Source organism: Cnephaeus nilssonii, assembly GCF_951640355.1.
Source record: "Cnephaeus nilssonii genome assembly, chromosome: 22".
NCBI classification, from domain to species: domain Eukaryota; kingdom Metazoa; phylum Chordata; class Mammalia; order Chiroptera; family Vespertilionidae; genus Cnephaeus; species Cnephaeus nilssonii.
Genome location: NC_137093.1, coordinates 4,119,508 through 4,143,124, shown reverse-complemented (window position 1 = coordinate 4,143,124; position 23,617 = coordinate 4,119,508). Strand labels below are relative to the sequence as shown.

The 23,617-nt window shown below is 40.6% G+C and overlaps 1 protein-coding gene across 9 annotated transcripts in view; it reads left to right on the top strand.

Moving 5' to 3' along the window:
* Positions 1–23,617, top strand: part of GIT2 (GIT ArfGAP 2) — a 53,580-nt gene that overhangs the window by 3,226 nt on the left and 26,737 nt on the right. For 7 of the 9 annotated variants that reach the window (XM_079763106.1, XM_079763104.1, XM_079763102.1 and 4 more), the window contains exons 2-11: positions 1,570–1,703; positions 3,585–3,697; positions 4,719–4,824; positions 7,361–7,447; positions 7,562–7,692; positions 9,580–9,674; positions 16,848–16,893; positions 18,253–18,304; positions 22,162–22,234; positions 22,483–22,580. In XM_079763106.1, the coding sequence (XP_079619232.1) occupies positions 1,570–1,703; positions 3,585–3,697; positions 4,719–4,824; positions 7,361–7,447; positions 7,562–7,692; positions 9,580–9,674; positions 16,848–16,893; positions 18,253–18,304; positions 22,162–22,234; positions 22,483–22,580 (935 nt within the window). The remainder of the gene's footprint in view (positions 1–1,569; positions 1,704–3,584; positions 3,698–4,718; positions 4,825–7,360; positions 7,448–7,561; positions 7,693–9,579; positions 9,675–16,847; positions 16,894–18,252; positions 18,305–22,161; positions 22,235–22,482; positions 22,581–23,617) is intronic. The other 2 variants (XM_079763105.1, XM_079763101.1) reach the window with 1 other exon arrangement.

The following is a 23,617-nucleotide window of genomic DNA, read 5'->3' as shown; positions in this document are numbered from 1 at the left end:
CTATCCTGAGATGTGTTATATTCCCATTTGGTCCATGGTGAGGATGCTCAAAAAAATAAAATAAAATAACTTGCTTAGCTCATTGTGTGGGAAGTGGGAGAGTTGGGGTTCAAACCCTGGACTGCTTGTCTCCAGAGCCAGTTCTCTTAACCACCACACTCTCTGACTCCTAGGATTTGTCTTTGATTGAAATCCCATAACTTTTCATTATATGGTTGGAAAGGATTTGAATAAACTGTTAAAAATGGTAAAGATGGTGCACATGCATTTTAGAGATTTTTGTGGACATTGGAGAACTTTTAAATATAACCCTTAGACCAGGGAGCTAGTGTGGCACCTATTGTCACTCCATGGTGAGTCTGATGAAATGGAGGTCTTTTTTCTTTTTGGTTTCTAGGTATCCAGTGTACTTACCCAATGTGAAGTATTCTTGCTGCTTATAGTGTGAATTATTTCTGTTTCAATAGCTGTCTCTGGAACTTCATAGGAAAAAAGTATTACACACACCAAAAATACTACTCATTTTTATTTGACATCTTTGCTTCTTTGAAGCCTCTGTTATTATAAATCTGTTCTTTCAGAGCAGTTGCAAGATTGGACTCAGTAGTTTATTTATTTTAATATATTTTTTATTGATTTCAGAGAGGAAGAGAGAGAGAGAAACACCAATGATGAGAGAGAATCATTGATTGTCTGCTTCCTACTGGGGATGGAGCCCACAACCCGGGCATGTGCCTTGACTGGGAACGGAACTATGAACTCTTGGTTCATAGGTCGACGCTCAACCACTGAGCCACACCAGTCAGACCTCAGTAGTTTATTTAAAACAACTAATGGATATCCTAACAGTGGTCGGCAAACTCATTAGTCAACAGAGCCAAATATCAACAGTACAACGATTGAAATTTCTTTTGAGAGCCAAATTTTTTAAACTTAAACTTCTTCTAACGCCACTTCTTCAAAGCCACACTCAAGGGGCCAAAGAGCCGCATGTGGCTTGCGAGCCGCAGTTTGCCGACCACGGTCCTAGAACATCTCTCTAGTGGAGGAGGCCAGATTTCCCAGTCAGTCATCAGAACCACAACAGCTGAGCAGTTTTATAGTTTTGTCACTTGTAGCTTTCTGCTACGCAGATAGGCATATATGCAGCAATCTTTTTACCATTTTCTTTGGATAATGCTATGTGGATTATTCACTGTCACAGTTATTTTGCCATTTGCGGAGATGGATTTAAAATGATTCATCTATATCCTCTCAATTTGCTTCTCATGTTGAATGAAAGAGCATGTATCTGAGGTGGTAGATCCCATTAGGACTTCAGACTGTGGCCCTGAACCAGAAAGGAGATAACTGCTTATATAGGATTTCAACTCATGTTTTTAGTCTCAATTAACATTGTACCCAATCAGGCAAGATAGGTCGTATCACCAGCTGGATATATTGATTAGCATACTAAAGCAACAAAAATGTCTTATTTTTCTGAAAAACCATACCTCAGTCATCTTTTGCCATCTGGCAGTAAAGCAGCCAACTGGTATCCTCGCCACTGAGATTTCATTTTCTTTCCAGATCCTTCCTGGGCATCAGTAAATAGGGGAACTTTTATATGCGACGAGTGCTGCAGTGTCCATCGGAGTCTAGGGCGCCACATCTCTCAAGTAAGGCATCTTAAACACACACCGTGGCCTCCAACATTGCTGCAGGTACAGGAAGACTTTTTCTCATGGTTTGTGATTTAAGTTTTTAGGGCTCATTGTTTTAGCAACTGAAGTTTCTCCTACTCCTTAAGTCATACAAAAATGTTTGAATCATAACGGAATAGAGTGCTGTGCCCATCTTAAATTCATCATAGATGGATAGATAAGTAGTCATTCAAATTTCTTGGTACTGCTTCACTGCTGACTTTCTAGAATGTCTCCAGAAATTGTTTTTAAACACCTCATCGTTTCCACATACCGTGGTGAAAGTTTCTGAAAGCTACTGCTTTAGAAACTTTTGTTAATGTACTTATCCCTCAGTACCTGCTGATGTTTTTAGCACTTCTTTTCCTCCTTTGATAGAAGCACAGACTGGGATTCCTCAGAAATTTCTGAAACATCTGATTTAAAGTTGTTACTAGTTAGAGAACAAATTCAATGAACATGTTTTGATGGATTGCCTAACACTCTGCTAAGTGTTGTGTGTTGTTTTATTTGCGATTCAGTGTCATGTCACCTGTATTTCTATTTTGGGGTACACATTCTCCAAGTTCTGTTGGAACAAAGAATTAAGCATTTGTTTCCCCTTCCTTTGTCTTGAGTACATATTTTACTAAGTCTATGGCAGCTGCATAACATGTCCCTTAAAAGTGCCTGTCCACACTAAGGGACCAGAACAAGTGGGTTTGGGTCTCTGATATCTCCACTAATGTAAAAACACAGATGGGGCCATGTTAGCAGTCATGCTTTGAAATGAAATTGGAAGATATGGTTTATTAATGACTTTTACTCACAAGTTTCTAACAGCTCATTCTATGTGCAAGTAAGTGGGTGTTTACTGTTCTCAGGTCTGTGTTTACAGATTTTTATTAGAGGATCTGAATAAGGTCTAGAGATGAGTAGTTTAAAATGCCAGGGTTGACCCTAAAACTTTTACCAAAGTATGATACATGAACCCCCAGTGGTACTCAAGACAGATATAGATAATACTCTAATATTTATTTTGGAGGTTGCATTATATTAATGTGTATATGAAAGCTATAAGTAACATATTAAACCATAATTGCTAGAAAAAGTTTTAAAAATGAGTGGATTTAAAGAAAAATACCAAGTGGATAGTCTAGACCAGGGGTCCTCAAACTTTTTAAACAGGGGCCAGTTCACTGTCCCTCAGACCGTTGGAGGGCCGGACTATAGTTTTTAAAAAAACTATGAACAAATTCCTATGCACACTGCTAAGTTGGCTGCTAAGCAGGACAGGCAGCGGTGGCAAAAACACCCGGCGGGCCGGATAAATGTCCTCGGCGGGTCACGTGTGGCCCACGGGCTGTAGTTTGAGGACCCCTGGTCTAGACGATACATAGGTTTTTAAGAATCTTGTAAATAGTATTTGGATAACCAGTCGTGGGAAACACTGCCTTAAAGTGTCAAAGTACTTTTCCTTCATCTATAATAATAAAAGCGTAATATGCTAATTAGACTGGACGACCTTCCGGACAAAGCCGGCGCTGGGAGGGAAGCCCGGGTCCCGGGTGCCTGACTGCGGCCAGAGGAAAGCCCGAGTCCCGGGTGCCAGAGGGAAAAGCTGGTGCCGGCAGCCGGGGGAAGGAAGGCCTCCTCTTGCACGAATTTTGTGCATCCAGCCTCTATTAATCTATAAGAACAACATAATCAAACCCATTTAGATATTTAGATATCCTACTGGTCAAATCTGAATTCTGTGTACAGGTTCATCTTTCATGCTCTAATATCAGAAAATGATGATGTGTGTGATGCCAGTCATGCTAGTTTTTGTAACGGGGCTTTGTTTTTCCTGTTCAGTCATTGATTACCACTGAATATTTGTGGAAAGAAATTAAAATATGATGTTATACTGCTTGGTTTTAGATGGTTGAAACCTTATATAATAATGGTGCTAATTCAATATGGGAGCATTCTTTGCTGGACCCTGCCTCTATTATGAGCGGAAGACGTAAAGCTAATCCACAGGATAAAGTACAGTGAGTGGAATATTTATAAATACTTTTATTTCTTTGGGACACATGGCCCACTGAAAGGAGTGCAGCTGTTTTTGACCAGCCTCCACAAGGGCAGCACAGGAGGTGGTTCCCCCAATTGTTCATTGAACTCTTTGCTATTAGAAATGCAGAACAAGGGGACCTGGCCGGGTAGCTCAGTTGGTAGAGCAGTGGTTGGCAAACTCATTAGTCAACAGAGCCAAATATCAACAGTACAACAATTGAAATTTCTTTTGAGAGCCAAATTTTTTAAACTTAAACTTCTTCTAACGCCACTTTTTCAAAATAGACTCGCCCAGGCTGTGGTATTTTGTGGAAGAGCCACACTCAAGGGGCCAAAGAGCCGCATGTGGCTTGTGAGCCACTGTTTGCCGACCACTGGGTTAAAGCATTGATACATCAAGGTTATGGGTTCAATCAATCCCCAGTCAGGGCATATAAAACAATCAACCAGTGAATGCATGAAAAGTGGAACAATGGATCAATGTTTCTCTCTCTCTCTCCCTTCCTTCCTCTGTCTCTAAAAATCAATAAAGAAGAAAAAAGAAATGCAGAATCAGGCCAAGCACGGGACCATCTCTTTTGCATGGTTACACAGCACAAGTCAGTGATTTCTCCAGGTTGAGATGAAGGCTTGAAGGCTGTTGGTGTAATCAGATTTCGGCTTAGGTACTCAAACAAGAGGTCTGTCAGACCAGACATCTAGGTTCTGATGCCTTGCCTATAAGATGGGATGAAATGCTGCTTCCTCCCAAGGTTGTTAGGTCAATTACAAAATTACACAGAGAAGAGATGCTATAAAAAGCAGACATTCAGTCCTGGCCATTATGATCACTAATAATACGTTTTCAGACCCACTGCTGTAAACTTCCTTCAGTGTTGCTCATTTTATCCTTGAGTGGGGAATGTGGGTCACTTCCTCTTCTTTTTACAGCCTAGGGAATGGGGAATGTCATATCCGAACTGCAAGTGAAATGTTTTCTTTTTTCTGTTTTCCAACCAGTCCTAATAAAGCGGAATTCATCAGAGCCAAGTATCAGATGTTAGCATTTGTTCATCGTTTGCCCTGCCGGGATGATGATAGTGTGACTGCCAAAGATCTCAGTAAGGTGGGTCACACCTTTTAAAATCGCTAAAATTACTGGATGGAGCAGTGTATTGTTTTGTTTGGGGGAAAAAACAAACTTTAAAAGGAAAAAAAGAATAACAAAACAAAAACTGCTATCTAGTCACTAAATAACTAATAACAGCTTTTCATTGCAGTTGGTTTTGTCTTTATTTTTAGTTCAAATGGCAGCCATTCATGTTAGTATAGGTAAGGGCATAGAGGAAAAATAAGTATCTAGAAATCTATTTGTGTTATTCAGATATGGTTTGAAAATTATGTTTCTACTAGAGGCCCAGCGCATGAAATCGTGTGCAGGTAGGGTCCCTAGGCCTAGCCTGCGATCAGGGCCATCTTCCGCCTGCTCACCAGTCTCCATTCCCACCCTGCCACTGCTCACCCCAGTTCCCCGTGGTTCCCCATTTGCCATCCGGCGATCAGAGCCTATGGGCCAGGGGAGGGAATAAGAGGTCTGCCTTCCGCCTGCTTGCCAGTCCCTAGTCCCACCCCAACACCACCCAACCTGGTTCCCCGTGGTTCCCCGTTTGCCATGATTGGAGCCTGCGGGCCGGGGGAAGGGGCCAAGAGGTCTGCCTTCCGCCCGCTCGCCAGTCCCCAGTCCTGCCTTGCTGCCACCCACCCCGGTTCCCTGTGGTTCCCATTCGCCATGATCGGAGGGACCAAGAGGTCTGCCTTCCACCCACTCGCCAGTCCCCAGTCCCGCCCCGCCACCACCCCGGTTCCCCCGTGGTTCCTCCTTGGCCATCCAGCAATTGGAGCCTACAGGCTCAGGGGAGGGACCAAGAGGTGGTCAGTGCACCTCATAGTGACTGGTTGATCGGTCGTTCTGGTTGTTGTGCCGTTATCGTCGCTGGCCTTTTATTATATAGGACTAGAGGCCCGGTGCATGAAATTCTTGCACTCAGGGGGTCCCTCAGCCCGGCCTGCGCCCTCTCGCAGTCAGGGAGCCCTCGGGAGATGTCCGACAGTCAGACATCCTTAGTGCTGCTACAGAGGCTTCTGTCTGAGCGGCACTCCCCCTGTGGAGCGTCTGCCACCTGGTGGTCAGTGCACGTCATAGCAACCGGTCGTTTCGCCGTTCGGTCGATTTGCATATTTGCCTTTTATTACACAGGATAGGATAAGTTTTTTGTTTGTTTAACTTTGAAGTAGAAACCCTCACAGTTTCTAGAAGGGACTAGAAAGTTTGTGGGATTTCTTCAGGTCTCTAGGTTGCATACTTAAATGAAGACCTTCAGGAAGCAGGGTATGACTCAAAGCTGTAGTACATGGGGTGGTTTATTATACTTATACAATGAGTAGTTTGTTTTCTTTATGTGGGCCTTTGCTTGTTTTTGAGAGATGCTACAAGAAACCTACTTATCTGTTTTCAAAGCACTCTTTTGGCAAATGTTCACACATAGCACGAGCATTCACAGTTCAGAATTTTAAACTTTGCATAAAAATTTTTATTTCTTTGTTTCTTGCTACTTCCATTTCTTGTTACTTCTGATTATTAGTAAGACTGTCTTTTTTTACCACAGTTTTTTAAAGTAAGATAAATTTTAAAAATAAGGCTTAGATAAAGATGTTAGAGTGGATATCTTTATTCCTATGATAAGGATTATTACATTTCAACAATTTGGTCAGAATTGAAGGCAGCTCATCTTCTGAATGTATCAGTACTTTTCTTCAGTAGTGCAGAATTTGGTATGCCACAGGCCCATTTCCCACCTGAAAGACTTCATTAGAGCGTTGTACACAAGGCCAAGAATAGTGATGTGGGAAGGATGCAATATAAGGCAGAACCCTGCAGTATTAATAGCTGTCCTGCTGTTATGGCTCAGTTGGTTGAGTGTTGTCCCGTGCACTGAAAGGTTGTGGGTTCGACTTCTGGTCAGGGCACATGCCCAGGTAGCGGGTTCAATCCCCAGTTGGGGTGCATGTGGGAGGCAACCAATTGATGTTTCTCCTCTCTCTTCCCTTCCACACACCCTAAAAAAAAAAGAATAATAAATACAATAACAATAATACTATAACAGCTGTGTTTTTTTTTAATATTTCCTACGTACCAGGTTCTGTGCTAGGCACTTTACTGTACCATTAACTCCTTACAGTAACTCTGTGAATAGGTGGCATTATTATCGGCATTTTAGAGATGAGGAAACTGGGGTTCAGATTGCTTAATGAACCTCCTCAAAGTCACACAGCTTAAAGGTTTATATGGTTTGAAATTCAGGTCTATCAGACTTCAGAGCCATGCTCAGCCACCTCTCCATACTACCTCTCACTCAAGGTATAATTGTGCCATTTAGAGAGGTCTTACATTTGGGCAGGTCAGCCTTCCCAGCCCTAGTTTCCTTATCAGTAAAATGGGCCTGACTCTGCCTTAGTGTCCAGGGATGGTTGTCACCAGCAAGGAAGAGACTATTTCATCCTCTTACTGAGCTAAGTATGACTAACATATATCGAAATGGTCTGCCAGCTGCTCTAGTATATCACTCTTTTAACAGCATTCCTTTTTTGTTTGTGTTTTTCAGCAACTCCATTCAAGCGTGAGAACAGGGAATCTTGAAACCTGTTTGAGGCTGTTATCTTTAGGAGCACAAGCCAACTTCTTTCACCCTGTAAGACAGCAGGAATTGATCTACATATTAAATTGAAACTAAGTGGGTTGTGTTCGTGTAGCCTTTTCTTGATTAAATTTGCTTTTTTGTCTCCGTTTTATTAATGATTCTTAGGAAAAAGGAAACACCCCACTCCATGTTGCCTCCAAAGCAGGACAGATTTTACAGGCGGAATTATTGGCGGTATATGGAGCAGACCCAGGCACACAAGATTCCAGTGGGAAAACTCCTGTTGATTATGCAAGGTTAGAGACCTAGATTCTTGTCACTTCTCTCTGTTTGGGCTTCTTTGTGTTTTGTATGATTCATTGTTAAGTTGCTAAATTGTGTATGGTTAACATTTAACCCCTTATAAAAAAATTTACATGCAGTTATTTTCAGATGACTTTTCAAATGAATATCAGCTCAGAACCTGGGAAAGTAGAACCATAACGAGTCTGCTTAGCTTCCAATCTTTCATGTGATTCTTTATAATGATATGGTATTTGAGCCATAGTTATACTCCAAATCAAGCACTAAGAATGGCAGAACCTACTCCTCAATTTTTATATATTTTTAACCATTGCTTAAACTTAAAAGCAAATGTGTATGAGTATGTAGATATGTGATTAAACAATTATAGTAAAATGTCAATTCTAGGGTCTATGTAGCTCATCTTTCCTTCTTTTTCTAAATTAATTGCAAAGCACTTTTACTCTATAGAGGATAAAATGGGTGAAATGACAAAACTCTGCCCTCCTAGAATTTATTGTTCCATAGAGGAGATGATTCATAAATGCATAAAAGAGCTAAATGGGGCAAGATAATGTGGAATTTGTTTGCCAAAATAGATAACTAGTCTTAAAAGGCATATATAGGATTCTTCATTGCAGCCAAATCATTAAGAAATTTCTTTTACTTGGTCTTTGAAGAATGGGTTAGATTTGGGTGTATGAAGGAAGAGCTCAGGCATTCCAGGGGAGAAGAAAGACATGAGTCAAGTTCAGGAAGAAGGCATAGGCAGGGCATGCTCACCACAGCAGGGGACCTGACTGGATGGCACAGAATTGTCTGGGAATAAAGAGCTACAGTATTTGACCAGATCTAAGACTCCACTGTTTGTACGCGTCATTCATTATTTTACATACCACTAAAAAACTTGGCCAATTAAATGATGAGTATCATCAATTGTAAGATACTTCCTGATTTCATAGATGTTTACAAAATGAGGGGACAAAAAGGTGTGTATCACAGAATCAAAGTTGTGTGATAGGGAGAATATTTTGTAGTGCCGTGAATGGTAGAAAGAGAAACTGACAGAAACTAACTTCCTCTTTGAAGAGGACGAGAGCCCTCAGTATATGATACTTACTGGCACTTACCCTGGAATTTTTTCATGGGTGCCGTGCATATGTGCCTTGTTACTAAAAGGACTTCAAGCAGCTTATATGTTTATTTCATGAATGAAGAAAGGCAAACTTAATATTTTCTATTATGGAAATTGAAGATAAGGAGGTGAAAGCTACAGGTATGGGTTAGGTTGGTCTGTTTCTCTGAATTGAGGACCACATGGTTACTAAACTCTCATCCAGGTCAGACGGGCTCCATCGGCAGCATCTAGTGGAAAGACCGTCTTTAAAATATTGATGTCCGTACTCATCCATCTTCACGGATTCAGAATTTCCAAGGGTGGGGCCTGGATAGCTGTATAAATTTTAACCTTTTGCACTCGGATATCGAGTGTGACTCGACACGGTTAGCATCGGTAGCAGGAATCAAGAAAAAAGCAAGCAAGTGCAAAGGGTTAAAGCACTTTTGTTAATTTTTGAGAATCTCTATCCTAGACCATTTATTAATTTTATCTTCTGCCTCATTAGATGAAGTTATTATTTTCCTGATAAGTCCTTGAATTCTTTATTAAGTATTCTGTCTTTTATATAAAAGGAGAGGGAGGATTTCAGATTATGAAAACAGTTTATAAGTGTGGGAATCAAAGTAGACCTTGACAGTTTACCTCACACAAAAAGGTTGATTATTCTAAAAAGTCATGTTTGATAATTGTTCAGGTGTCTCAGGAGACGTCTCTGTCCTTTTTTATTCTAGAGCCAGTGGCTGGTGAGCAATATAAATGGTACTTTGTTTTCTCTTGGTAGACAAGGAGGGCACCACGAGCTGGCAGAACGCCTTGTAGAAATACAGTACGAGCTGACTGACAGACTAGCCTTTTATCTCTGTGGCAGGAAACCAGGTGAGTGAAAGGACCTCAGCCTCTCCACACCTCCAGTCAGGCAGTCTCTGGAAAAACAAGTTGGGACACTATTATTTATGACCTCTGCTTTAGCATAGCCTCCAGAACATTGTGAATAAGGATTTATTTATTTTTTATTTTTATTTAATTATTTTATTGATTAAGGTATCACATATTTGTCATCAACCCCCCCCACCACCATTCCCATCCCAAACCCCCCCACACGTATGCCCCCATCCCCCTGTTGTCCGTGATCACTGGTTAGGCTCATATGCAAGCACACAAGTCCTTTGGTTGATCTATCTCCCTTGTCCCCACCCTCCCCTACCTTCCCTCTGAGGTCTGACAGTCTGATCAATGCTGTTCTTGTTCTTCAGTCTATGTTGTTCATCTTTTCCCCTAGATGAGTGAGCTCATGTGATACTAGGAATACACTTATAGGAACCGAAAATGAGACAAGCAATAATGGTTATGCTGAGAGGCAAATGAATCAGTCTATAGTGAGTTTCTTTCTGGGCCAACAGTTCTTTTGAGTCCCGATTTCTATGTCCAACAGTTGTTTATGTGTACAAGGATTTCTATTTTAAATGATAACTACAGCATTTTCAGTTTTATGTAAAAGATGTTGGTCAAATCTCCTTGAATTTTAGCTTTTATAACTTTATTTTAGCTCTAGATAGTGACTATTTCAGGCATCAAAGTGCATAATTAAACCAAAACTGAATGTGCATCACAGTTCTTGGCATGTAATGGGACTAGGAATGCAAGAGCAAAGCAGTCACTTTTGTAGTTATTTGAAGAATTCTGTCTAAGAAATGGAAAAAACTCCAAAAGTGAATTTTGCCTTTAACCACCTTTTTTTTAAAAATTTTTATTTTTTAATGCATTTTATTGATTTTTTACAGAGAGAAAGAGAGAGGGATAGAGAGTTAGAAACATCGATGAGAGAGAAACATCGATCAGCTGCCTCTTGCACACCTCCTACTGGGGATGTGCCCGCAACCAAGGTACATGCCCTTGACCGGAATCGAACCTGGGACCCTTGAGTCCGAAGGCCGACGCTCCATCCACTGAACCAAACCGGTTTCGGCACCACCTTTATTTTTGAGGTGGAACTGGGGTCGTTAAACCATGGTTCAGTGGGCCAAATCTAGCCAATGATCTGTTTTTAAAATGAAGTTTTATTGCAAGATAGCCAGGCAAGTTCCATATTGTCTATGGCTGCTTTTGCACTATAGAAGCAGAGTTGAGCAGGTTGAGTAGTTTGACAGAGACCATATAGCCAAAGAGCCTAAAATACTTATCTGGCCTTTTACAGAAAAAGTTTGCCGACCCCTGATGTAGAATATCCACATACATGTATATAGTGGTTCTCCACTCTGGTTGTACATAGAGGTAGGAGCTCCTGATGTGGGTCCAGTTCCTGGTGAGATGGAGTAAGCACACCCCACCCTGTCTCTCCTGAATATAATTAAAAACCCTGGACCAGATGCATGGAATAGATATTTAAGGACTCTAGCTCGTGGATTAGGGAATTCAAGGTACCATTAAGCTGGTGGTGAGAGTTTTGCACTCCTGATAAGGCCTCTACGGCAGCCTGAAACTGGAACTATCTAACAGATGCAGAGAAGCCTTCTGGGTCTGGTATGAGGAGCAGGAAGTAGGACTCCTGCAGGACAGAGAGTTGGAGGATTCCCTTTTTTTTTTTCCCTACTTCCTTTTCCCCTTACCCTAGCCAGTGGTCGGCAAACCGCGGCTCGCAAGCCACATGTGGCTCTTTGGCCCCTTGAGTGTTCTAACGCCACTTATTCAAAATAGACTTGCCCAGGCTGAAAACCGACTTCTGCGCATGGGCCACAAAGTTTCAATCGCACTGTACGTGCGTGCCTGCACGTGGTATTTTGTGGAAGAGCCACACTCAAGGGGCCAAAGGGCTGCATGTGGCTCGCGAGCTGCGGTTTGCCGACCACTGCCCTAGCCCCAAGGCAGTCCTGTGGCTAAATCAGCCTAAATCTCTGGCCAAAAGCATGAGGGGAATCCTGATTGCTTTTATTTTTCTCTGTATTCTCTCACCAGGAGGTAGAACCTAACCTACTAAAATAAAAATACTGCCCAGCCAGTGTTGCTCAGTGGTTGAGCATTAACCCATGAACCAGGAGGTCATGGTTTGATTCCTAGTTGAGATACATGCCTGGGTTGGGGGCTCGACCCCCCAGTGTAGGGCATGCAGGAGGCAGCCAATTGATGATTCTCTCTCATCATTGATGTTTCTATCTCTCTCTCTTTCTCTCTCTGAAATCAATAAGAACATATTTAAAAAACAACAAAAAAAATTAACACTGTCCATAAAATGTAAGGAAGACTCAGTTTCACAACATAATATTTAAAATGTCCAAGATAACATTCATAATGACTTGACACCAGGGAAATCCCAAAGACTTGTAAGGAAAAAGTAGTCAATAGACACCAACCTCAGATGACACAGTTGTTGGAATTATCAGACAAAAAATTTTAAGCAAACAGGAACACCATGCTCTAAAAAGTGTGAACATCTTGAAACATTAGAAATGTAGAAAATCTCAGCATAGAGAATAGAAGATAAAGAAATGAACCAAATAGAAATATTACAACTGAAAAAATATAATTCACTGGATAGGCTAAATAGCAGATTGGAGATGACAAAAGAGCGACTAATTGAAAATAGATCACTAGTGCCCTAACCGGTTTGGCTCAGTGGATAGAGCATTGGCCTGCGGACTCAAGGGTCCCGGGTTCGATTCCGGTCAAGGGCATGTACCTTGGTTGCGGGCACATACCCAGTGGGGAGTGTACAGGAAGCAGCTGATGGATGTTTCTCTCTCATCGATGTTTCTAACTCTCTATCCCTATCCCTTCCTCTCTGTAAAAAATCAATAAAATATATATTTTTTTTAAAAAAAAGAGATCACTAGAAATTACCCAGTTTTGAACAATAGAGAGAAAAAAAGAATGGGAGGAAAATGAAACTAGACAGAGCCTCAGGGACCTGTGGGACAATAGCAGAAGGTCACATTTGTATCAGCAGATTCCCAGAAAGAGATCAGAGTGTGATACAGAAAAATGCTTAAAGAAATATAGGCTAAAAACTCTAAATTTGGCAAAAGACATGCGCTTACAGATTCAAGAAGCTCAAAGAATTTCAAAAAGAATAAACTCAAAGAAATTGTCACTCAGATATATTAAAATCAAACTGCTGAAAACCAAAGACAACAAAACATTCTGAAACTGCAAGAAAATAAATGACACCTAGAACAATTATTTGAATGACTAGAATGACTAGATTTCTCATCAGAAACCATGGATATGAAAAGGAGGTAGAACAATATTTTTGAAGTGCTGAAACAAAAAAGAGTTGTCAATCCAAGACTCCAATTTTCAGTGAAAATAACCTTCAGGAATGAAGCAAAATAAAGACATTTTAAGATGAAGGAAAAGAAGAGAATTAGTTGCTCTAGCAGAAATGCTAAAGCAAGTTCTTTGAGTAGAAGGCAAATGATACTGGAAGGAATCTTGGAACTTAAGGAATGAAAGAAGAGCATCAGAAATGATAAGTATCTGGTTAAAAATAACAGCTATGTTTTCCCCTTAAATTCTTTAAGATATGTATGATAGTTTAAAGTAAAAATTAAAACATCTGGTGGGGTTTTCAGCATATGTCAATGTAATAAATTTGACAACTACAACATAAAAAGGGAGAAGAAATATGGAGGTAAGATTGCCTTCTTAAAATGGTAAAATGTTATTTCTAAGTACACTGTAAAAATTTATGTGTATTATAATCCCTAGCACAACCACTAAAAAAAGACTAAATACAATGAACATATGCTCAAAAATTCTAGAAATAAAATAGAATATTAAAAGTCAATCAAATAATCAAAAGATATTTTGATTGAAAAATATTCAAAAAAGAAAAGAAGAAAGGGGGAGAGAGGAACAAAAAACTGAGGCCCAAGCAGAAACTAGTACAATCATAGACTTACATCCAGATACTGCAATAATGACACTAAATGTTCCTGAGCTAAACACACCAATTCAAAGCAGACATTATAAAAAATAAATAAATACATAAAAAATAAAAGCAGACATTATCAGAAGATTTAAAACAGAAAACAAGCCCTAACTGTATGCTGTCTACAAGATACCCACCTTAAATATGATCTTATAAGGCCCTGTCCAGGTAGCTCAGTTGGTAAGAGCATTGTCCTGATACGACAAGGTTGCCAGCTCGATCCCCAGAAGGGGGTGTGCAGGAGGCAGTCGATCGATGTTTCTGATCAGTACAAATGTGTGTTTTTTTTAATAAGAAAGTCTAACTCAGGCGTCTTCAAACTATGGCCCGTGGGCCACATGCAGGTGTTTTTGCCGTTTTGTTTTTTTACTTCAAAATAAGATAGGTGCAGTGTGCATAGGAATTTGTTCATAGTTTTTTTTACATTATAGTCCGGCCCTCCAACGGTCTGAGGGACAGTGAACTGGCCCCCTGTTTAAAAAGTTTGAGGACCCCTGGTCTAACTCTTGCCCCAGCCATTTTGGATAGTCGGCCTGTGGACCAAATAGTCACGGGTTCAATTTCGGTCAAGGGTACGTACCTGGGTTGCAGGCTCCTCCCTGGCCCGGGCCCTGGTCTGGGCTCGTGCAGGAGGCAACCAGTCGATGTGTTTCTCTCACATCAATATTTCTGTCTTTCCCTCTGTCTTCTACTCTCTCTAAAAATCAATGGAAAAATATCCTCAGGGGAGGATTAAAAATAAAATTTTTTTTTTAAAAAAAGAAAGTCTAACCCTCTACTTGGCCATTTTAGAGTGAGTAGAGATTAGGGCTATAGACTTCAAAATGGATCATAGATGTAAATAAAAACATAAAGCTAGAAACTAGAAGAAAACACAGGAGAAACTCTTTGTGATCTTGGACTAAGTAAAGTACTTGGTTGTAATATCAACAGCATAAGCCATAAAATAAAATGTTGATAAATTGGACTTTGTCAAAATTTAAAATTTTTGCTCTGTAAAAACTGCAGTTAAGATAATGAAAAGAGTCCTAGCCAGTTTGCTCAGTGGATAGAGTGTCAGCCTGCAGACTGAAAGGTCCCGGGTTTGATTCCAGTCAAGGGCATATGCCCGGGTTGTAGGCTTTATCTCCAGTAGGGGGTGTGCAGGAGGCAGCCGATCAATGATTCTCTCTCATCATTGATGTTTCTATCTCTCTCTCTCTCCCTCTCCCTTCCTCTCTTAAATCAATAAAAATATATTAACAACAACAACAAGATAATGAAAAAACAAGCCACAGACTGGGAGAGAGTATGTGGAAATCACATATCCAAAAAAGGATCCAGAATATTTATACAACTTTCTTGGATCCAGGATACTTAAAACTCAACAGTAAGAAAATAACCCAATAAAAACTGGGCAGAGACAATATACAGATGACAAATAAATAAATCAGTCAGAGAAAGACAAGTATCACATGATCTCACTCATATGTGGAATCTAAAGAACAAAATAAACTGATGAACAAAATAGATGCATTGACATGGAAAATGGAACAGACTGATGAATCTCAAATGGAAGGCAGGGGTGGGTGGGTGGATGGGAAGAGATTAACCAAAGAATTTATGTGCATATATGCATAACCCATGGACATAGACTATAGTGTGGTGAATGCCTGGGGTAGGGGAAGGAGGTGGGCTAGAAGGGATCAACGGGGGGCGGGGGGGGGGGGGGAGTTGGGAGGGATGGGTACATCTGTATAACTTTCAATGATAAAGATAAATTTAAAAAATAATAATTACATGAAGAGAGAAGCTTAGCATCATTAGTCATTAAGGAATTGCAAATTAAAACCGCAGTGAGATGCCACTACATATTAGAATTACTAAGATAAAAGTAAAAATTTAAAAACCTGACAATTCAAGTGCAGGAGAAGATGGGAAACAACTTTAACTCCTATACATTGCTTGACAGAAAGCAAAATGATACAACTACTATGGAAAACTTTCTTGCCAAGTTAAACATGTATTTATTTATAACCTAGCAATCCTACTCCTAGGTATCTGATACACCCAAGAGAAATACTTATATTTACACAAAAACCTATATGTGAATGCTTATAGTGGCTTTATTCACTGACATATGATCAGTGTTTTTCCAGAAGCTGTATTAGAACGGAGTCAGCTAGCATTGTAGAAAACGGAGCCCCTGCCTGGATCTGCCAAGACCACCTGTCACAGTCCAGACTTTTATACTAATTGACTAGAGGTCCGATGCACGAAATTAGTGCAAGGGTCGCAGCCCTTGCAGCCCTGGCTGCCTCGGCGACGGTCATTCCACTGTTTGGCTGTTTGGTCAATTTGCATATTACGCTTTTATTATAGACTAGAGGCCTGGTGCACGAAATTCGTGCATTGGGGGGTGTCCCTCAGCCCAGCCTGCACCCTCCCCAATCGGGGACCGCTGGCTCCTAACTGCTCACCTGCCTGCCTGATCCCCCTAACCGCTCCCCTGCCAGCCTGATCGCCCTCAACTCCCCTCCCCTGCCGGCCTGATTGCCTCCTAACTGCTTGCTTCCCTGCGCCAGCCTGATCTCACCCCTAACTGCTTGCTCCCCCTCGCCGGCCTGATCTCACCCCTAACTGCTTGCACCACCACACCGGCCTGATCGCGCCCCTAACTGCTTGCTCCCCTGACAACCTGATCACCCCTGTCTCTGCCTCGGCCCCCGCCACCATGGCTTTGTCCAGAAGGAAGTTGGACGTCCGGAAGATGTCCAATCGACCCAGTCTAATTAGCATATTACCCTTTTATTAGTATAGATTAATTTGAAGGTGACCCACCAAAGCTCAAGGAACCCCCCCCCCCCCATGGGGATGAACAAAGCATAAGGATTAGAGTGAGCATAGGCTTTCTGCTTACTGATGTCTAGACTTCTGTACCAGAAAGAAAACGAGAATACGATCCTTGCTACTAGCCAAGTCTTCGGGAACTTGTAGCCAGTTTGGCAACTTACGTTCCCCCACATAATTCATAATTATGGGAAGATACTAATTGCAAAACATAAATTGAGAAAATAATGGTGGTACTCCTTTACAGATCTTATCAATATTTATATGAACAAACTTTGGCTTGGTTTCTGTTTCAGATCACAAAAATGGACAGCACTTTATAATACCTCAAATGGCAGACAGGTAAGGTCATTTAAATACCAATCAATTTTATCTGTCTCAAATATTTCCTTGGTTGTATAGTGTTTAAGTGTATAATATTTTGTGTTTAACAAAGCCCATACATTTTTCTCTTTTATGGCTATACAATTTGGAAATAAGACGGCTGTAAGTAAACCACCATATAAAACTTAAGTTTGAAAGAGCACAAGTAACAAATTTACTAATATGAAAATTGGAGTCCATGATATTGTCACAGTATTAGCTAATTGTGACAGTATGTCTGTAGATTATGTTCAAAGAATATTTCTTTATTATAAGAGAGTATATTCTTTGTCTATAACTGGGATTGGCAAGTTTTTATGTTGTTGTTAAAGTCTAGATAGTAAATATTTCAGACTTTTTGGGCCATACAGCCTCTGTCACAACCACTCAACTCTACCGTTGTAGATGAAAACATCCATGACGCTATGTAAATGAAGGGCATGCCTGTTCCAATAAAATTTTACTTTCGGATACTGAAATTTGAATTTTATATATAATTTTCACAAATTATGAAATACTATTCTTCCTTGTCTCCCTCCCCCCAACCATTTAAAAATGTAAACATTCTTAGCTCATTGCTAAACAAAAGGTGGGCTGTATCTGTAAGGTCAGATGATTTCAAAGCTGCAGGAATGAACCCTTAATTTAGCCAGTTATCTTTGCACAAATACTGTCAAGAGTTTATGAAATGATTAATTGCTATTCTAGATGTAACCTTGCCATTCTGGTTTTTCACATTCTGCCCTTTTGATATTTTCTTCTACCATGCTTTTTTTTAATACTTCAAAAATGGTGACTTTTCTCATTTGTCTTTTAGTTAGTTGGTGATTATTTTTCTTTTAACCATATTACATGATTATGATATTTCTGTTTTTAATTTTTTTTAATCCTCACCTGAGGATATTTTCCCATTGATTTTTAGAGAGAGTTGAAGGGAGAGGGAAAGATACAGAGAGAGAAACATCGATGTGAGAGAGACACATCGATTGGTTGCCTCCTGCATGCACCCGACCAGGGCTGGGAGCCTGCAACTGAGGTACATGCTCTTGACCGGAATCGAACCCAGGACCCCTTTGGTCCGCAGACTGATGCTCTATCCACTGAACCAAACTGGCCAGGGTGATTATGGTATTTCTAGAAGGAGTTACTTTCACCAAGTTGTTCTGTTTAAAGTTTCCTCACTGACTCTTTTGGGCTATAGAATTTTTGGCTCTGACCATGTCCATGAACTCTAATTAATATCTTGCTCCCTTGGCCATTTTTATCTTCTACAGAGTTCACGAAAAAAAAAAAAAAAGATTTTCTTTATTTGCTTATTAGTTTTGTACATTTTCTTAGCAGCCTGGATTTGTCTGAATTGGCAAAAGCTGCTAAGAAGAAACTTCAATCTGTGAGTATCTCTATTTCCTAGTGAACTCCAGTATGGAAACTGTATCCTGCATTAACCTGTTCTCAGCTCTTTACTATTGCATCAGATGACTATTTCATATTCTTAGCTGCTGTTAAACCAGAATCAGACCATTGAGTATATAGCCATGAAGACTGGAAGTACTGTACGTTCAGTATATCCAGCTTATTGGCTCTGCTTCAAATAATGCCATTTTTCTTAGTTATTTTAAATGTGAAGACTGTGCTTTTGCTATTAGGAAGTTGTTTCGCCTTATAAGAGTTCCTTGTTAAAAAAATAAAAGGAGTCCCTTGTTTCTTCAAATGTAAATAAGTAAGTGGAACACACTTCTTGGGATTGCTTCCTGTAGCCTCATAGGCTGCTTAGATGGATAAAAGCAGGTACTGGAACGGTGAGTACCAGAGATTCACTTGCTGCCATTGGGATCCAGCCTCGGTTGTAACTCTCTTGCCTATCCCATGCCAGTCATCAGAGCTTTATAAATGTATGCTTTAAAAAGCTGGTGGGCCTGCCCCGGGTATGTGCTCAGAGTTTGCCTAGTTCTGCAGGTCAAGCCTCACTTTAATCTGAGTGTTTCTTCCCAACCTGCCCACCTTAGGGTTAGTCAGGAATCTACCTCTCTGGGACGAATTCTCTTTGTTTAGTCCCCACAAATGAAGCTTCACTAAGGCGCTTCCTCCGTTTTAACCACCAGATTACACTCCCCAGCTGTTCCCATTGCTCTCTGGATCAGAACCAAGGTTCTTTTTGTAACCCTAAGGACATCATCCAGCTCTCTCACCTTTCAGTACCTGCCCTACCTCCCATCTTGTTCCCATTGTGTGTGCATTCTTGGCCATTCGCTGCCACTTCAGGTCCTCTTTCAGGAGTCCTCTTTTCCTCTCTTTCCTGCAGCATTCCCCTTGCCCAGCTTCCATCCCTCTCATCACTCAGGCAGCTGAAAAATGACCACCTTCACAACAGAGGGAGTAGTTTTCCCAAAGCCCAACTGAAATGCAACTCCTCTAATTTATGGCTTTCTCTTCATTCCCCTTTTCACAGAAAACCCTTTCTAGAATGTCATATAATATTAAGTTCCAAATATTACATAAAATGAATTTATCCTTACTATTTAACTGTAATATGAAATAAATGTATTTTATGCAATTTGTTTGGTGTCTCTGTGTTCTGTATGGTTTTGTGTGTCTGTGTTTTATCGCCTTTTTTAAATTAAGGAGGTCATAGAGTTAAGATGATAAGCTTTGGAGTCAGCAATAAATATTCTGTGATTTCCTTTTAATTATATTATGTAAACCAATTTTTATTTTAAATAATTTTAACATTTTAGATAAAGCCCAAGTTCCTTTTGACTATTTTACATTTGCTAGGCTGAAAGCTGCATGAAAGCTGGGGTTATGTCTGTAATATTTCTAGCATGTGGCAGGCACTAGGTGAATGTCTGGAACCAAGTTGAGTACAGCTCTCAAAAACTTGGATTCTGCATCAGACTGCTCAGGTACAGATCTCAGCTCTGACAAGCTCCTTAGCCTCTCTGTGCCTTGGTGTCGTCTCCTAGAAAGGGAGATAATGATGTAGCAGGGGTTGCAGCTCAGAACAGCTCAGTGAGGGTGAGCTGCTGCTGCTGTTGACCCCACCTGTGGTCTCCTCACAGGTGAGAAGAATATTCTCACAGCCAATTATAATTGCCAATTCAGTGTTTATCCCATAGTATCTCCATTTCTCCCTCCTTCTCTACCTAATTCCTTCCTCCCTCCCTCTCTCCCTCCCTCCCTCCCAAAAAGCTAAGAGAAATATAGTAAGACTAATAATGTATTTCTTGAATTAGCAAATGTTAACATTGTGAGAGACTTAAACTTGGATCTCAGATCTATTATCATTTATTGACTTTGTGACTTTAGGTAAGCTACTAACTTCTGTGCCTCAATTTCCTTATTTGTTATGTGGAATAATAGTAGTTACTACTTCATAGAGGTATTGTGAATATTAAATATGATATTAGCGCAGTGCCTTGGATGTAAACCCTCAATCAGTATTGCTGTTGTAGTTATTGTTAGTAATAACATTAGCTTGTATCTCCTAAAAGGAAAGAGACTAGATATTCATGATGAAAGTTCAAGTTTTCAGTCCTTCATCACCTTATCCAGCAAGAGACTCTCTGAGTTTATTTTGTTATAAATGTAATGTAACCACATTAGAGAAAATTTGGAAAATAGAAGAGAATAATCCTTATTCACTATACTCTTAATGGATTCAGCCTCAATATTTTGGAATACTTCTTCTAATTCTTGTTTCAGATACCTTTTTTTAAAATGAGGCTCGATCATAATTTTAGAATTTTATATCCTGCTTTTTTCACCCAACAATGTATTGTATCCATTTTAATGAGTTCCCATGAGGTCTGTGTAGCCAGCATTTAAAAATGCTGCATAAAATGCCTTGTGGTCAATGTGTAATTGGCTATGTACTGAGCCCCATCTCAGTGCCAGGTACTGTGTGTGGATGTGGAGAACACAGTAGAGAATAGAGCAAATTCAGTTTACGCTCACAGAATGGGGAAGCAGTCAGCTAAAAAGTAACAGCCACCAGTTGTCAGGGTGCATTTCTGAGGAAAAAAGCATAGAGAGAGCCGGAGACACCCTGGCAGGGGCTTAGCCTCGTCTGGGTTAGGGAAGACCCTGACCTTGACCATCCTGGTTGCTGCCAGGCAGGCACCTAGTCTGTGGGGAGTATTTTGTTGGCTGACCCTGCACAGCATCCGGATCAGACAGCCTATCCTTTGTTGGGGCTGCTCAGTTCTGGGGATTGGGGCTACTACTGAGGAAGATAGCAAAGAGGCTTAACCAAGGTCTGGTGATATTTTTTATTAATTTATTTATTTTTGTTAATCTTCATCTGAGGATATATTTTTAAATATATTTTTATTGATTTCAGAGAGGGAGAGGGAGAGAGAGAGAGAGAGATAGACATACTAATGATGAGAGAAAATCATTGATTAGCTACCCCCTGCACGCCCCACATGGGATTGAGCCTGCAACCTGAGCATGTGCCCTGACCAGAATCAAACCTGTGACCTCCTGGTTCACAGGTCAGCGTTCAACCACTGAGCCATGCTGGCTGGACTAAGGATATCTTTTCCATTGATTTTTTAGAGAGAGGGAGGGGGAGAAGAGAAAGGGAGAGAAGACAGAGGGGAGGGGAGAGAGAGGAGGAGGGGGAGAGAGAGAGAAACGTTGATGTGAGAGAGACACATCGATTGGTTGCTTCCTGCATGTACCCCGATGGGCTGGGGATCAAACCTGCAGCCCAGGTATGTGCCCTTGACCGGGAATTGAATCCATGATCCTTCGGAGTGAGAGCCAGCACTCTAAACCCTGAGCACACTGGCCTGGGCAGTGATATTTTTATGCAATGGCATCTTCTATCCTCTCAAAATTGCATGTTTTGGCATCTTTATCCTGCCAAGGGTTTATGACCCCTTATAGTTGGGGGCATTGGCAAACATTGTCAAGAGCAAAAGCGAAGACTTCAAGTTGCTATCACATGAAGAGTAGAGCACTAGAACCTGTGTTTGAGAGAGGCACTTTAGATGTCTCTTACCTCCTCTGTAGCATAGCCCTGTCTGCATACCATAGAGGAGTGAGGCTGCTCTGGGAAGCAGATATATTGGAGGGATCTGCACTATTTTGGAAATGTTATTGTCTGTGTTACAGTGGGTATTTACTAAGCACTGGCTCTGGATAAAACATTGGAGATAAAAGGGTGAATAAGTCACAGTCCCCACTCATTCTGCTAGTGTTAATCCTTGTCCCTTGTGTTCCTGATATTTTTTTTACTTTCAGCTAAGTAATCACTTGTTTGAAGAACTTGCCATGGATGTGTACGATGAAGTTGACAGGCGAGAGACTGATGCAGGTGACTTAACGTGGGGCTTTATCTAATATGCTTGTTATCAGTGGGCAGTGACAAGCTGCCAGCCTCAGTGTTTACTTGCCCAATTTCTCCTGTCCTGATAACACGTGTGTGGACATTTCCTTTTGCGTATGTTGGCTTCGGAGTGTGCTTCCTTGAGTCTCCCTAGTCAGGCGGGGCCGCGGCTCTCAGAGGAGCAGTGGCGCACCCATGGTGATGAGATTCTGTCTCTGGCTTTCTCCTCTGGCTAGTCTGGCTTGCCACGCAAAACCACAGCACCCTGGTGACCGAGACAACCGTCGTTCCCTTCCTTCCGGTCAATCCCGAGTACTCATCGACACGGAACCAGGCAAGTGGCTGAGTGTGAAAAGTGACCAGGGTGATATTTTGAGAATAGTTATCTTAGTATTTTATTTTTCCAAGACAGGTATTTTAATATTTTTGATTCAAATATTAATGGCCTTTATACACACAAACAAACTTCACAAACTGGTAAGAAAAGCGGTAGGTAGCAGTACATGCCTGCGCAAGAACATAAAACAATTCACAGAAGAAATATAAATGGCCTTTCATGTGGAAAAAAATATTTAACCTCATTAGTAATCAAACAAAGCAACCTAAAGGCATTAATGAAAGTTTCATCAATCAAATTAATAAAGTGTATAGTAAGGGGTACTCCAAAACTGGTAAGGATCTGACTAGATGGGCTTTCTCATGCTGCAGATAAGAGCTTCAGTTGTTCCAGACTTTAGAAAAACAATTTGCTAGCTTATTTCAGAAGCCTCAAAATTAATTGCCCATCCTTTCACATGGGAATTCTTTATTTGGGGCTATGTTCTAATAAAATAAAAATACAGAGATTCATGTACAGTGAACAATGTTCATTGAAGCTCTGTATGTAGTAATAGAGCATTAAAAGCGGCCTAAGCACCCATCAAGAAGAGAGAAGTTGATAAAATTAGAAAGGTCTTTTAATTTTTATTGATTAATGGTTACATATAATGATGGAATCCCAGCATGTAAACTATAAATTTATCTTGCAATTTTAAAATTTCCCTCCAAATTCATTTTTTATTACTACGTCTATTTAAAAATGGCTTGATATAGCAGGGGGCGGGGGGGAGCTTTAAGTAGAATTAATTTGGTTTTGTTCCCCAAAATATATATGCATTGTGAGAATTTAAATGTTGTATAGTTCTCCTATGTAAATGTTTTTAAAGTGATGGCAAGGAAAATGTTAATGTTGGTTCAGTTTGGCTGTGGTTGATGATGCCTTGATCATGCTGGAAGGTCTTTGCCAAAGTCTAACAATAGCCTGACTATTTTTATGTGAATATTTATGTGTGTATTTTGACATTTGGGAGTATTTTCAATTATTTTTTCACC